We start from the raw sequence: 16,266 nt of genomic DNA, 5'->3' as shown, positions 1-16,266 counted from the left end.
TGTGGGGTGTACGAATAGAAATTCCACTCCTGGCAGCCCCACAGCCACAGTCCCAGGCAAGGAGGGTGTACACCCCCCAAGAGTCATTTCTTCCTGATCCAGCTCTAAAGATGTCATATGGGATAGGCCTTAAGGAAACGGACAGAGACAATCTCTTCCCTCCACCCAATTTCTCTTGGATTTGCAAACTCAGGAAGACAATATATTGAATGTGGGCAGTGACTTGTACTATCTCGGTTTAGAGCTACAGCTGAGTTTGGAGGATAAGGTAAAGAAGATTGTTAACGACTGCTGATCAACACTTTCCTAGATGAAGTTTCCAGACAAAGCTACATTTCCAAGGAGCTCCATAAAGTGCATATTCCCTGAGAGGCATATGAATCATGCATCGTCTGTGGGGTAATTGCACCTTGACCATGCACACATTGGATGTTTTATTCCTTGGATCAGGAGTTGGGCCACAGAGAGAAAGGGAGGAGCACACACCGTATCCTAGGGTGGTGGGAAGGAAGTGCCTATGGAGAGAACAGAAGGCGGGCGGGGGGGGGGGGGGTTCCATCCAGGACCTCTGGGAACGATCTCTTTTGCAAGCCACACTCAGGCTGCCCTGAACCCAGTGAGACAGGGAACTGTGCAAGTCAGGAAAGTGGCTGAGACAGAGTCTCATTTTGGCAGCTCACTAAAACAAATTATGTCAAGTCTCCTGCTCTGCTAAGCTAATGGAGTTTATCATCCTACCTTTTTAAAAAAACTCAACTGCTATTATTCATGCTGACTAGATCTATCACCAGCCCCCTATTAATATTTTGACTCATCATGTTCTCTTCTCATTAGAAGGATGAAACTACTCTTGTCTTTTGCTTGTTGACTTTGGTTTCTATGTTATGTTTGCATAGATTATCTGCCCCTGTGATAATACTTTGTTTATCATAGTATTATTATAGGCAATGTGGTGATTTTCAAGAAAAAAATCAAAACAATACAATTTAGAAGAGACTACAGAAAAACTAAATATAAGCTGAATGTCAAGAGGTTTTATTGCTATATTTAATTCACTAACAATGGGAAAAAGGAGTGGAAGGGCAAGTCAGGTTTTCAAATGCAAAAGTGTAATTAAATAATAAAGTTTTACATCAGTAGAACCAAGGGGTTACCTTGATTCTAACAGCAGCTCCTGGTATTCTCAAGAGGCCTTCCGTTTCCAAACCTCCCTCTTCAATTCGAGAAATCAGCTGTGTACAAACAAAAGAACATTCTGATTTTGGTATTTGTTCACAGGTACAATTCCAAATGTAACATCTGTTTCACATACAAATCAGTGAAAACTGATTACAATGACACACAAACTGAATTTTGTAAGTTTTGAATACAATTTTACTACCACTATGCTTTAGCCAGTAGTTGCCAAAACTTTAGTTGTAATTTAGAATTTAGAAGAAGTTGGATCTCATTCTCCGTTGTAACAGAAGTATATAATTTCTCACAGCAGCTCTGGAACTCCAAACAAACAGAAACTAAAAATGTTCATTGTTTAAAAGCAGCTAAAACCACCCATTTCTTTTGCTCTTCCCCAAACATACCATTCCGCAATCAAATAAATCATATGAAATTCTAGTATTTGCACATTCACATCTCATTTTTAATTTGTTCAAAGAAACAAATGACTTATGATATGACATCTTAAAAAAACTACAAATGCTCATTTTAAAGGGTTTTAGCAAGTTTTGGTGGTAAAGGTAAATAAAAAACAGCTCTTGTGTAAGATTTCTGAATCATACCTGACGCCCTATTAATGCATGCAGATCTTTCTACCTCCAGCACCCCATTAAAATAACAAAGATTTTTTAAAATAAGGCAGAAACTCACAAGAATAAGGTCATTGAAGACAGTGCAACAGCATATTGTTAGAAGCTGGGAAGGTGGGAAAAGAGTGGTTGGTTTCTCGACAGAGTGGTCTTCCAGTTGTAACATGCATTCCCTGGGCAGTACACAAAGACTTTATAGGGGGCACTCTGCTATTTTAAGGAAATCCATTCCATGTTCCTCAGTTTCAATACAAGGTACGTACTCATGTCACATAGGTTTTCCTTCCTACCACGCACCCCTTTTCACAATAGCCTTCTCTGGCTTTATAAAAAGCAGACGTACTCTTCACTCATCACTAACCCTTCAACAGTACTCTCCAAACACCCGAAGGCATAAAATCGTCCAGAGTGCCAAGAATCTAAAATTGCAACTATTTTTTTTCAAAGAAACCTCTTTTAATGGTTAACCAAAGCTCTACAAACTACATAAAGCTTACTGTTTTCCCCTTAGTTATAAAAGTGTCTCAGGAGCAAAGCATGGCATCATAAATGAGGTCTTTTGACCTTTGTCTGGATGTTCTGAAGTCAGCTGTATTGTGCAGCGTATAGACACTGGACAAGCTGGAAATTTTTCTTTAATGACCTCACCTCTTCTATCCTTTGATTATGGCCAAAGAATGAACTAATCTTGAGGGAGTCAGGTAAAAATAAAGCAAAGAGTAGCTTCAAAATTTTCCCAAGGATTTATTATCACACTGAAAAGAGAAGCAGTTTTAACCAACCAGTCAATGTAGTACATGAGTTTCTAAGATTCAAGTGAAACATTTCCCAAGATACTATTTTTCAAATTACACTGGGAAAAACCCGCATCAAAATACTTTACGTAATTATTTTACATTAGATGGCCATTATTCAATAAAGTATTTAAAACCAAATTTATCAAATAACACCATGCAGAAGTTATTTAATGTATAAGCAATTTTCTCTTATTTAGTCTTATAAAATGCTTAGAATGTTCTATTAACAAAGGGTAAAATTACGTGCTAACTACTGGAGCAAATTAGTTTGTGGCAGCATACATGTTTTGCTTTTATTAAATACAAAGGAAAAATTGACCATGATTTCTAAATAAATGAATGAGAGTAATTTCTGAATTTTTATAGTTGAGTCATTTTATTATTCTCTAAAGCTGCATACTAGCACTTAACTGAGGTATGTATACAGGTATATTGTATGAAGGAATGTCATGTGTTTTCTCATATTTTTTACTTTGAAAATAGCATATTTTTAGCTCTACATTATATTGCACTATTAAAACATAATCATACTTTGCAGCTTTTCTTTCATTTCCAAGACAAAATAGAGAGATGAAAAATATATTGATCTATATATTTTAATCAAGATGCTTTTAGTAATTTATTTTTCAGGATACATTCTGCATTTATCAGCCATTTTCATTGTATCTTCCAAAATATATACAACATACTTCTACGAATTAAAAACCAAATTGAAAATGAAATCAGACTTTTTGACACAAAGGACACTTGATATGGTTGATTAGTTTGACAGTGAGAAAAGAATTTGCTGTCAGGCAAGATTTTTCATAGATAAAAATTGAGAATATTTCTATTTCCCCAAATGTTTTTGAAAATATGGTTTAAACAATGTGCCTCTGAAGATTAAAAAGAGACAGATACAGTTCACATATGCACTTTGTTAAAGCCCTTTTTGGGTATGGATCTCAATAATTAAGAAAATATGATATTCTAAAGATTACTAACAAATCTTTTTTGCAAATCACTGGGTTCCAATTTTTTAGCTTATCAATCAAAAATATTTCTTATGATAAATCACTGTGATTGTTTTTGTTTATAATTCAGAGAGGATGCAAACAGATAAGTGTCTATCTAATAGTAAGCTCTTTATATGCCCTTTTACTTTTTAAATGAACCGAAATATTTCAGGGCTGTTATCAAATATCTGGTGGGCAACCAAAGTCTCCAGAAGAAACCACAAATGCAAAATAACTAAATACATAAGAAAACAACTTCAAGAGAAAATGACAAGGGACTGGATGCAATCCCTAACCTGGCCAGGAGGTAGCGCTGAACCTTCGTGGAGACGGAACTTTACCCTTCATGAGTATGATGGTAAACTCAATGTTGCCAACTTGGCTACTACACCTGGTTGTTTGGTCAAGCACTAGTCTAGATGCTCTTGTGATGTTTTTGTTTGTTTCTCTTTTCTAGCTGTAATTAATATTTAAATTAGTAGAGTCTGAGTAAAGCAGATTACTCTCCATAATGTGGACGGGTCTCATGTAGTCTTGAAGGCCCTAAGAGCAAAGACCAAGGTTCCCTAAAGGAAAAGCATGTCTGCCTCAAGACAGCGACACAGGAACCATGCCTGTGATTTTAACTGGCAGTCTGTGCATTCGAGACTGCAACATCAACTCCTGCCCAAGTTTCCAGTTGGCTGGCCTGCTCTACATATTTCAGAGTTGCCATCCCCTACACTTGCATAAGCCAATTTTTAAAAATAACTCTCTCTCATATATATTCATACATACACACACACACACACACATAATTTTTAGAAGGGATGGTGTTGAGGTCCTGGCTCTTTGTACAGTCATCTGTGTAGAGTAACTGGCACCTTTTATTAACATTAAAAGAATTTGAACAGATGGCCTATATTTGTTAGCACCTCCCTGTTAATCACTGGCACTGTGGACGACTATTTAAACAGATACAAGTTCTACTGGCAGTGGCTAACAGGTTGATGAGCAGAATTAACTCTGCAGAGCAACGTTCATCAGAAGAAACACTGAGAGAAAGGTTTGGATGTAATAGAGAACGTGAAGAATAAAGGAACCAGAGGTTAGTAGGCAAGACAGGTAAACACCTGGCTTGGAATAGCAGAAAAATAAGTAACAAGAAGAGTACGTGCCAAGTCGATTGAGCATGTTGAGTCAATTAATTGTCAAGGTTCCCGCTGCCACTCTTGCTATAGGCAGAAGTTCCTGAAATTGTGATATACCTCAGGTGTTGCAAAGAATCTATAGCTTGGGTTGTCTATAAGTGATTTGACCTGCCTTCCTCCGTGTGCATCCCCTGGCTTTTATCATATGTAATCTGTGTTTCTGAATAATGATGGCTCAGAGGTTAGACTGATATTCTTATATTGCCATAGATAATGCCCTTATGAATAATTGAGTGTCGAATACACAAGTGACTTGACAGTTTAGCAATCATTTTCTGATTCTACTCTATGGTTTCTCTGCCTAGTTTGGAAGTAGACATTGGTAAATTAAATTGGACATCCTCACTGTAAATAAGAAAGCTTGGGAAATACACACAGGCATGAAATATTCATGAGGATTCAATTCCCAAGAAATTTATAAGCGGTTTCCATTTCTATGTATTATAGAATTGAAATCTCAATTACACAAAGCCAGCTAATAGAACACAAGAAAATGATGCCAGGTAATCACTGTTACAGTAATCACACAGAAAGCACCACCATGAAATAAAAATGATGAGCCCTTGAAACAAATTTGTTTCCTGAATAGAAAATCAAAGTACAAAATAAAAGAGCATGTCAATTGGAAAACTGTATTATAATAATATGAATGTAAAACTAAAAATAAAAGCACTATTAGTTGAAGTATGCTCTCTCCTTGCTGACCCATTCGGGCTTACTTACTTTTTGAAATATCAAGGGTATTCGAGTTCCTGGTACTTTTCTCTGATCAAGTTCTAACAGTACTGTTAATGGAACACAAAAAAGGCCAGAATCTGCAATAAAAAGTAAAATACAATTTCTTCATTTCAATCAATCTATAAAATATCAATGCAAAATGTACAGGTATGGGATTCCCGATGTCATCATTCAATCAGATTAGTTGCTGAGCACCTACTAAGTGAATGACACTGTCTAGTCATTATGTATATACACCCAATAGCAATATCCTGCCCTTCCCTTATAGAGCAATCTAGCAGAAAGATAACGGGACAAATAGTTGCAAATAATCTCCCTGAAATAACTAGAAAAGTATAAACTGGTACATGAGAGAAACAAGAGTACTTATTTTTTAAATTTGTGTGAAAGTACATAACTATGCAAAAATTTGCTAAAGGTAGTCAAAGTAAAAGTGTTGGCTTCAAGTAACTATCACTCATCTCTGACCTATTTAATTGACATTTAGCATTCTACAATACAGCAAAACAGAAATACTTGCCTTTTGAGAAATCAGCTAACATTATGACCTTGTTCTACAAAAGTTTTTATTTTAGAAAACACTGTAGATACTTAGTATTCTTGAATTTAAATTTGTAGTTTTATAGATTTGGGAATAACTCCAGAAAGGACAGACAATAATTTCTAATTTGTCTAAATTAAAATCATAAGCCTTAAGTCTGATGTGAGTATAGCTTGTACGCAGTGCCTCCCATCCCACCCCCATGCCTGAGTGAACAGCTAGCACAGAGGTGCAACACACATCGTCCGGGGGAGAGATAAGTCATTTGTGAACATAGAAAGGGGAATGATCTTTGAGGTAGGAGCACAGACTTCGCACACTGTGACCCTTGGTAGAGATGCCATTCAAGACGATGCCAGTAATCCAGTAAATAACTTGCAGTTTAAATGTTAAGAAGGCAATGTAACCTCCCAGAATATTCAGATCTAGTTTATAAGGTATCTTATACCGTATAAGCCAGCTTAGATAAGATATAAAAATACTTAAAAAGATGGAAAGAAAACCCATTAATAGTGAGACTCTTTTTTAAAAATTTTTTTATTTATTTATCTTTAGAGGGGAAGGGAAGGAGAGAGGGAGAGAAATATCAATGTGTGGTTGCCTCTCATGCGTCCCCTGCCGGGAACCGGGAAGTGGACTGCAACCCAGGCATGTGCCCTGACTGGGAATCGAACTGCGATTGCGTGGTTCGCAAGCCCACGCTCAATCCACTGAGCTACACCAGCCAGGGCTAATAGTGAAACTCTTAATAAGAATGACAACACTTCTCTTAACATTGGCTTAAGAGTGCTAAGATGCAATTCTAAAACATGAAAAAAATCCCTCTTCAAGCCAAATTTAAAGTCTTGAGCACAGATATTTAAATTATATTTTTGCTTTATATTTGGAGAAGGCTTTGTGATAAACTTCTAAAGAAACATCTGATGTCTTCATTACCCACAACGAACTTGTGGAAAACCAGAAGCATCATTTAACTCAGAAATTCAGCTTTCCAAGCTTTAAGCTAAAATACTCAAAGGAAATGAGCACAGAATGAGGTCTTCTGGGGCCCAGCATGGAAGAGGGCCTGAAGGGAAGGCACACTTCAGCCCTACAGAGACACTGCCTCCAAAACTTAAATCAGGTGAATACTTGTCTTCACTAATGTTACCATAGCAACTCAATAATCCTCATTCTTTCTTGGTTTCTCCTTAGGAAACACCGTTAAGGTTAAACAAGAGGTCTGAAATTCCTACACAGTAAAGCTTTGACAACAGAGAATTATCTAGATTTCCAGACCAATAATGTCGTAGAAAAACAAAAACCGAGAAGCTGCCTGTTCTCGTATTACATTATAAAAAATATATAGTAACTGTATAAAAAGGGTAAGGCTGCTTACAAAAGGAAAACTACACATATACATGGCAAACATAATTTAGCAGTGTTATGTGCCACACTGGCATACTTTTATTAAAAGAGTGAATAATGTATTTGCAAAATATTTAGAAGCTGAATGTTAATGAACAAAAGGAGTACTAACTACCCGATGTATTTCCCCTCAAATAAATAAGCAAAAGTAATTGATCAGATCAACCATTTTTCAAGATCTCATTTTGGAATAAATATAAGTAACAAGCACACTATTTTTTTAAAGATTTTATTTATTTATTTTCAGAGAGAGGGGAAAGGAGAGAGAAAGAGAGGGAGAGAAACATCAATATGCGGTTGCCTCTTCTACAACCCCAACTTGAGACGTGGCTTGCAACTCAGGCATGTGCCCTGACTAGGAATCAAACCAGTGGCCCTTTGGTTCGCAGGCTGGTACTCAATCCACTGAGCCACACTAGCCAGGGCACAAATGCATTATTTTTAATGTACTGTTTTAAAGGAGTAAGCATGTGAGTTAAGATTTCTTGATTCAGAATTTCCTTCTGAATTCCCTCTATGGAAATTTAGCATTTGATCGTGCCTTTATTTTCTACAGCCCAGAAGACAGTGCATTTTTATCAAGGTACAAAATTTTTGAAGGCAATGCTTTAGAATCTAAACTTCAGGTTATCTTAGTGTTTGTTCTATAAACGTTTTGCCCCTAAAAACACTGTTAAAAGTCAGGCTCATCCTTGGTACTTTAAAAGTAAATCCAACTGTTTTTCATGTCAACTCACCTTTTGTTTTAATTTTCACAGCTTTTTGCTGTTTCAGTTCAACACCCAGTACATCATAGAGCGCTGTCAGTTCAATTAGGGCTAAATAGCAAACTTTCTTCATGTCCTGGGGTGCCAGGTCACCAATCCTGGTGGTGCCTGTTTTGTCTTTTGGCACTCTGAAATTCTAAAATAAATACCATTAGTATAGTAAAGGGGTAATATAGTAAATTCTATAGTAAATACTCATAATATAGTAGTATCACTAGTACAGTACCTTCTTCTTAATGAAAGATAAAATTATAAGTATAAAACAGTGACAACCAAAACTATGGCGTAATTTCTCCAGCCAGAATAAAGAACGATACTGTCCTGATGATGTACCCCAGACAGTGGGGAGTTCAGGAGTCAGTCTCTGAGGTCAGACAAACAATGGAACCAGACCATGTCCTGGGCATATTCACACCAGTGGCTAAGAAGAGGAAAGAGACAGTAAACCCAAAGGAGAAAAAGAACTCTAGTTACCTGACCTTTAAGGAGCAGGGTGATCAGGAGTCCAGCATAAACCATGAAGAGAAAGAAGAGAAAGGAAAAGTGAAAGAGAAGAAGAAGAAAAAAGAATAGTAGCCATAAGTGAGTGCTTACAATGTTCCAGGTACTCTTTACCCACATTATTATTAACTGCCATATATAAAATTAAATACAATATAGCAATATTGTCATTCAAAACCAAATACAGTAGACACAGAGGGCTGTACAGCATGGCAGAGGGGCAGACCAGATGGATCATATGAGAGCATGGACTTATGAGCATGGACTCATGGATCATATGAGACCGCCTACCAGTCATCTGGCCAATGACTAAGCTCGGTGATGTCTGGCAACTGCTTCAATGAACCATTCTTTCTACAAAATAGGAGGAGTGGATGGAGGAGGAGATGGAGAATGGGCTGGGGAGAGAGAAGAAGGAGAAAAGGATAGAACAGAGGAAGAGAGAAAGGAGGAGGGAGGGGGAGAAGGCAACCTAATTCAGAGGGCCATTGTGAGGTTTAATTGCCTGGCACTTCCCAAGTACTTTTATGTGGTTGCTTTTATTACTACTGTCACCACTGAGTAAGTGAACTGAGACTTAGAGATATTGCTATCATAGGTAGGTAAGTGGTATTTTCGTTGTTTCGTGCCTTTCTCGAATATCATCTACTACCTATTCTGCCTCTTTTAATATGAAATACCTTAAATATAAGAAAATAAACATTTAGTACAAATTACAGTCTCACTGTATTTACTGATTACTAAAACAATAACTATTCTGTTTGCTAAAAAATCTTACCAATGATATCTTTTGGGTTTATCTTTGACTCCCTAATTTAATGGCCAAGGATGTTCATTTGATTTTATTTGCTTTGCTTTGCTCAGTGTTACACCATATCATTAATACTTCATAATCTAAAAACTATTGCAAAAGATATGTCCTAAAGTAGCAGATCTCAAAGCATCATCCAAGGAACATTGGGGGGACCCAATGCCCTTTCAAGGAGTCCAAGAGGTCAAAAGCTGTTTTAATAATTGACATGAAGACACTATTTGCCTTTTCCCTCTCCTCCTCCCACAGTTGTACAGTGGAGTTTTCCCGAGGTACAGCACCTGTGCTATTGCACCTGAAAATGCAGATGCAGACATGAGAAGTTGCTACAATATGAAACCATGTCACATTTCTTAATAATTCTTGTCTTATAAATATGGCTATTTTTCACAAAAATGTTAATTGCACTATCGCATTTTAAATGGAATAATATTTTTTAATTTCTCAATTTTAACTTCTAATATGGTAACTATCTATAGGTATAACTGACATAAATGAAAGCCCCCTCCCATTTTTTAATTGTTTATTTATCAGAAGAACTATATCTTGGCCTACATATTCCTCGTTCATGGTTTAAAAACCCCAGATCAGTGACCAACTTCCATGGAACTCATGAGATCCAAAGAAATTCTTTACATTCCAAAATCACTTTGAACCAGCCTTGTTCACCTCCTCAGAATCTTTCATGAACTCATAATTTCTATAAAAATCTTCATATGCCTTCTTTCTTGGTTCAGTCACAGCAGACTCAGAGAGCTGCAAGCCCCAGGAAAACAGCCCACACCCTAACAATATGAATTCAGAGACACCTGGCCAAAGGCCACACATCTGAGGTCTCGTCGAAGCACTGAAAACCGTGGTAGCCATTCTCAATACCAGCATCCTTCCTCACTGATAACACAAAAGCCTTTTGAGGTCCTCAGTAATTTTTCAGAGCTTAAAGGGGTTATGGGACCAAAATGATTGAGAGCTGTTGCCCTAGAGCACTTCCTAACCCCACCACCTTTGGTATTTGAGCAGCTAATTTTTTTCAAGCAAACTCAACTCCAAGAAAAAACCTTTAAGTCCTCTATAGGGGAAAGAGGTTATTTCTTAACTTTTTTGTAACAATTATTTTTCCTGTGAGAACACTAAATGAGGAGCAATACACACAATCCAATGTGGATCCCAAGTGAATTTCCAGCCAGAGTTACTGGCCTCCAGGGGCAGCACAAAGGGGCTGAGAATATGGAGCCAGACAACAGGTGGCAATCTTGTCTCCATCACTTACTACCTATGTGGGCTTTGGCAAATTACATCACATGTGTGTCTCAGTCACTTCGTCGGTAAAATGGAATAATACAACCTGTGTCATAAGGTTGTGGTGGGGATCAAAGAGCAAACGCTGAGCTCACACAAAGTATTATTACTACATTTTCTTTCACAGAACTTTCTCAATAATTTCAGGATTTCATGGTTTTCCTTTCCTCTTAAATATTACTGGAAGGTAAGAAAAAAGGATAGTACTCACAATCTGATAAATGAGTTCTCATTCTATCCTGCAAAAGTCCCCATAGCATATGTATTATCACAGCATATGTTAAGTGGGGAAACTGAAGCTCAATAAAGAGAAGTCAATAGCAGCCAGTGACGTAATACGGATATAAATTCCGACCTTCTAAATCCTAAGCTCAGTAATCATGCTGTCCTGCTCCTCTTTTTCATCCGCCACAGCAGGCAGAACTCGGGTTGGTGGGTGTAGATAGAGGACTGTGAGGCCCTCAAGGAGAAGAGTCAGGGCCTAATCAGCTCTGTGACCCTCCAGCGGCAGAGGACTTGCACTGGGCAGGTGCTGAGCCCCCGTTGACTCAGTGAATGAAGGCACCCTTAGGGAGAAAGCACAGAATCAGACCCAGAGAGGGGCAGGGCCACTGGCTGGCGGCTCCCCTCATGCCCTCTGATTTGTCCTGAGCTTCGCAGTTTCCCTGTGCTTGGCCCCAGAGTTCTGCTAATTGCTTTGTTTTTGAAGGACTAGACCCCCTATTTAACAACCATTTACTTTTTTTTTAAGTCCTAAATGTTTCATTAAAATTAGCTGCTTTTGGTCTAATAATCCAAACACATGTAATACAATTATTCAAAGCATTACCTGAGGTAAATGTTTAAAGAAACCTGAAATATTATTAGTTCAAACATTTGATTTACTTAGCAATACATGTCAGGAGCTTTATTTATTTATTTAACATTGTGCTTAATGAAAGGACTTCGTTTTTTTTTTATCCCAATGTTTAATTCATAGCAGCATTAAATATTTATGAAGCTTCCTGTCATTTTGTTTAGTTAACAGGCTGGATGTTTCAGTTTGTTGGCTAAGAGAAGGCAGTGCAATTTCAGCAAAAGGAAGCTCTTTATCTTTTAAAAAATGTGCTTGAAGAAAAAAGTGAAATATAATTTTTTGAAAAATATAAGGTCTTTGGTTCTCATGTGTTACCCTAAATTCATCAGATGGCCTTTGGGGCCGCATCAGTCTTTTGTAGGCCTTGCAATACGAGGGATCCCTGAGGCGTCTCATTAGTTACAAGGCAGCTGACTCTTTTCCTCATCAAGTCACTTGAATTTCAACTTGGAAAGCAAGGGAATGTACTCTCCATGGGGCAATTTCCACAAGATGACTTTCATATACTCTGCTAAAAGATTCATTTCTTACCTAAGAATTTTTTTCATGTGTAAAGTGTGATTTTATTATAAGTATTTCATTCACTGTAATTTCAAGAAAATGAATACTTTTCTAGATAAATGAACTTTTAGGAATCTTTCATATTTGCTGTGTTTTTAAAATGTGTTCATATTTTTTTTAATGGAGAGCAATAGCCATAATTTAACCTTTTCTTGACAATTCAGGATTATGACTTCAAACACTAATTTTTACATTGTGTACAAGTCTGTGTCTGCCTTAGATTTTCGGTTTCCTAACTCAGTCGGCACCACCATTTCTTCTACAGTCCTTCAACGACCCTCAGAGTTGGTTCATTCTCTAACAAATTCTCAGCTTGGGCCTCCACATCTGCTTTCTGGCCCTCGGTATGCACAGAGTTGCATTGCCAGACAACCAGAGTTGTTATAAAGTGAGAACCTACTTGAATTAAACACAATTCAATAGGAGTCCAAAGGACTGATGAGAAAGAACCTAAGAATTACAATACGGACTTGCATTTAGAATATGAATAGATATCGTAAGGATCATTGTAAAGCTATGATCTTAAAAGTTCCTAAACAAATCCTTAATGTTTTTAGTCTCCAAGACAGAGTAAAGGAGTGATATTAAATTTTTATTTTATATGACAGACACAAGAAATTAGAATCTTATTTACGTGACATTCAAAGTTACCCTAAATAAGTTGTCTGTAACTCCAATACAACAACACCGAGTGTCCCCTGATAGTTCTAGGACCCAACTGGCATCATACAGAGTTTTTATAGTATTATTGACTATATTCTCTAAGCTGAACTTTACATCTTCAGGACTATTCCATAACTACCAGTTTGTACTTCTTAATCTCTTCAATTTTTTACCCATTACCCAAACCCTCCTCCCCTCTGGCAAACTTCACTCTGTTCTCTGTATCTACGAGTCTGTTTCAATTTTGCTTGTTTATTTTGTTATTTGAATTCCACATATAAGCAAAATCATACGGTATTTGTTTTTCTCTAACCGACTTATTTCACTTAGCATAATACCCTCTAGCTTCGTGCCATTGCAGATGGGAACTAATTGAAAATTTAAATAAATAAATATTTTTTAAAGGACACAAACTCACAAATTTAAATTAAATGCATATATACCTCTAGGACACATTAAATGGAGCCAACATAGTCTTCTAGAAAAGACTTAGTCACTGAAACCAAGCACCGGCATGCCATGTAACCTCTCTAGCCCATTGTCTTGTATGAATAATAAGAATCAGAATATCTACCACGTAGTGATCACTTGATAATAAGTGGAATAATTCAGAGCTTACTTTCTGAGATATAGTGTGTACACAAGAACACAATGAATAGTAGCTAAATTTTCAAACTAAAGCACATTCAAGGTTATAAAAGGTGATCTCCAAACTTAAGCGAAATTTGAAGTCACTGTGACATCATAAAGAATTAACAAAGACTGCTTGATGTAAGAAAAAGAAAGTGAATATAAAATGAGGTCAACAGAGAACAACGTATTACATAAAGTCTACTGCTAATTTACAGAAGCAGAGGAGCATGGGGTAGAAACGAAGTTTAAACTTTTACCTGCCTACACACCTGCCTCAGAAGGTGAATATAAGTATTCACTTCATTAACCATGCTGAGGACAGGAGGAAACCTTCGTTGTCCATGCCTTCTAGAAAACACATGGATAAATGAATGGTAGAGATGAACAGACACATACATGTGTAAATACATACATGGATTGATTGGCAGTGATTATCAAANTTTCTGAGATATAGTGTGTACACAAGAACACAATGAATAGTAGCTAAATTTTCAAACTAAAGCACATTCAAGGTTATAAAAGGTGATGTCCAAACTTAAGCGAAATTTGAAGTCACTGTGACATCATAAAGAATTAACAAAGACTGCTTGATGTAAGAAAAAGAAAGTGAATATAAAATGAGGTCAACAGAGAACAACGTATTACATAAAGTCTACTGCTAATTTACAGAAGCAGAGGAGCATGGGGTAGAAACGGAGTTTAAACTTTTACCTGCCTACACACCTGCCTCAGAAGGTGAATATAAGTAATATAAGAAATTTCTTATAATATAAGAAATTCACTTCATTAACCATGCTGAGGACAGGAGGAAACCTTCATTGTCCATGCCTTCTAGAAAACACATGGATAAATGAATGGTAGAATGAACAGACACATACATGTGTAAATAAATACATGGATTGATTGGTAGTGATTATCAAAAGCATGGCATCTAATAGTTTCAGAGATGATTTTACATATTTCATCTAATGTAAGTTCAGTCAGGAAAGACCTATCACAGTAAAGTCAAATGCTGAGCTAGACCACAAAGAATTGGCTAAGGTTTCCTTGGTAAACATGGAACAACAAAGGGGTAGAAATGGGAAGGTCATTTTAAGCTTGAGACACTGCATGAATAAAATCAAAAGGGTCTCAGAGTGCAGATTAGTGTAATAAGGGGAGAATAAAATGATAGAGGAAGTTTTAAATCTAACAAGTGGAGATTAATTAATTTATTTCATTCCATTGTTTGAAGCAACAACTTCAAAGCTAACAATGTCTTCATTTTTTTTTCCATTAGACTCTCCTATCTGTCACTTTAAAACTTTTCCATCTGTTGAGATGAAGATTCTCACTTTTAAAAGATACTTTTGTTAAGAATAGTTTGGGAGTATGGATTGTGTCTTCATGCCAGATGATGCCTAGTCCTGTACTTCCCCACTGGGCATGAAAATCCTTAGAGGCAGTTGTCAAAAAATCTGTGATAACTCCTGGAAACCACCCAGATGTCCACCATTAGGAAACTGGTGAATAAATTGTAATTATGATACATTTTCACAATAGAGTACAATGTATCCGTAAAAAGGAATGAAAAATACTTCTCTATATCACTCTTCTCTATACTGTAATCTCCAAAACATAACACTAAATCAAAACAAACAAAAAACTCAGGATGGAGAAAAATATGCATAGTGGGGTACGATTTATCTGAGAAAAGAAGGACAAACCATAAATTTAAAGTAAGAAATTTACCGGTGAGGGGAGGGAGAGAATAGAGCAACTGCTGAGGGATGGAAGCCAGATTTTGACTATCCCTTGGTTTTAGATTTGACTTTTGGACCATGTAAATATTTTACATGCTTATAAAAATCAAAATAAAAACTCTCCTAAAAATTGTAAATAAAAGGGCACAAATTAACTCAACCAGGTATGCAATTGGTGATCTAACCACAGGGAGAATAACTATCCTAAGAAACCTAGAACACAATAATTTTATTGTTATATTCCTTTTGAGATATATCCCAAGGATACAAACAGCTAAAGAAAAGAACAACAAGTTTAGACTGTTTTCTCATAATCATGTCACTGATGACAGTATTAGTATTATTGTCTGAGAATAGTGTGTATTAATGGAAGATAAAACAAACAAGTAATTTTGTGACATTCTAATCATATTACCTGATGGTCCCTAAGAACCCCAATTCTCAGCATGGAAGAAAGAAGGCACAGATGCACTTCCGTCCTCTGAAAAGGCTTTATTTACACAAGGGCAGCCCAGACAAGGACTGCTCCTAGTGTCCTGATCGTAGTCATAAAGTATATTTCTCCTAAACAGAACCAGCATTTCTTTTTTTTTTAAGATTTTATTTATTTATCTTTAGAGAGGAAGGGAAGGAGAGGAGAGAAACATCAGTGTATGGTTGCCTTTCAAGAGTCCCCTGCTGGGAACTGGCCTGCAACCCAAGCATGTGCCCTGACTGGGAATTGAACCGCGATCATGTGGTTCGCAGGCCCGAGCTCAATCCACTGAGCTACACCAGCCAGGGCAGAACCAGCATTTCTTGAGCCAGATAAGTTTAGGTCTGCAGGATAAAATAGGCCAGCTACAGATGGAAAACTTTTTCTGATGTCATGTCATATGTGTCTAAATCCATGAGTTAAGATCCTATTTTTACAAGAAAATGAAAATAAAACAACACGAATTGGTCACTAGTGAAAAATGC

The 16,266-nt window shown here is 36.9% G+C and overlaps 1 protein-coding gene across 4 annotated transcripts in view; it reads right to left on the bottom strand.

Annotated features, from left to right (window-relative positions):
* ARHGAP18 (Rho GTPase activating protein 18) overlaps positions 1-16,266 on the bottom strand; it is a 168,510-nt gene that overhangs the window by 27,956 nt on the left and 124,288 nt on the right. For all 4 annotated transcript variants that reach the window (XM_037045775.1, XM_037045774.1, XM_037045777.1 and 1 more), the window contains exons 6-8: positions 8,211-8,376; positions 5,511-5,602; positions 1,155-1,232 (exon numbers count right to left, since the gene is read on the bottom strand). In XM_037045775.1, the coding sequence (XP_036901670.1) occupies positions 1,155-1,232; positions 5,511-5,602; positions 8,211-8,376 (336 nt within the window). The remainder of the gene's footprint in view (positions 1-1,154; positions 1,233-5,510; positions 5,603-8,210; positions 8,377-16,266) is intronic.

This window comes from Sturnira hondurensis, unplaced genomic scaffold (assembly GCF_014824575.4).
Source record: "Sturnira hondurensis isolate 20B ecotype Veracruz unplaced genomic scaffold, ASM1482457v3 Scaffold0004474, whole genome shotgun sequence".
In the NCBI taxonomy this organism is placed as follows: domain Eukaryota; kingdom Metazoa; phylum Chordata; class Mammalia; order Chiroptera; family Phyllostomidae; genus Sturnira; species Sturnira hondurensis.
The sequence above is the reverse complement of the archived record's forward strand: the minus strand, read 5'-3'. Positions and strand labels throughout refer to the sequence as shown.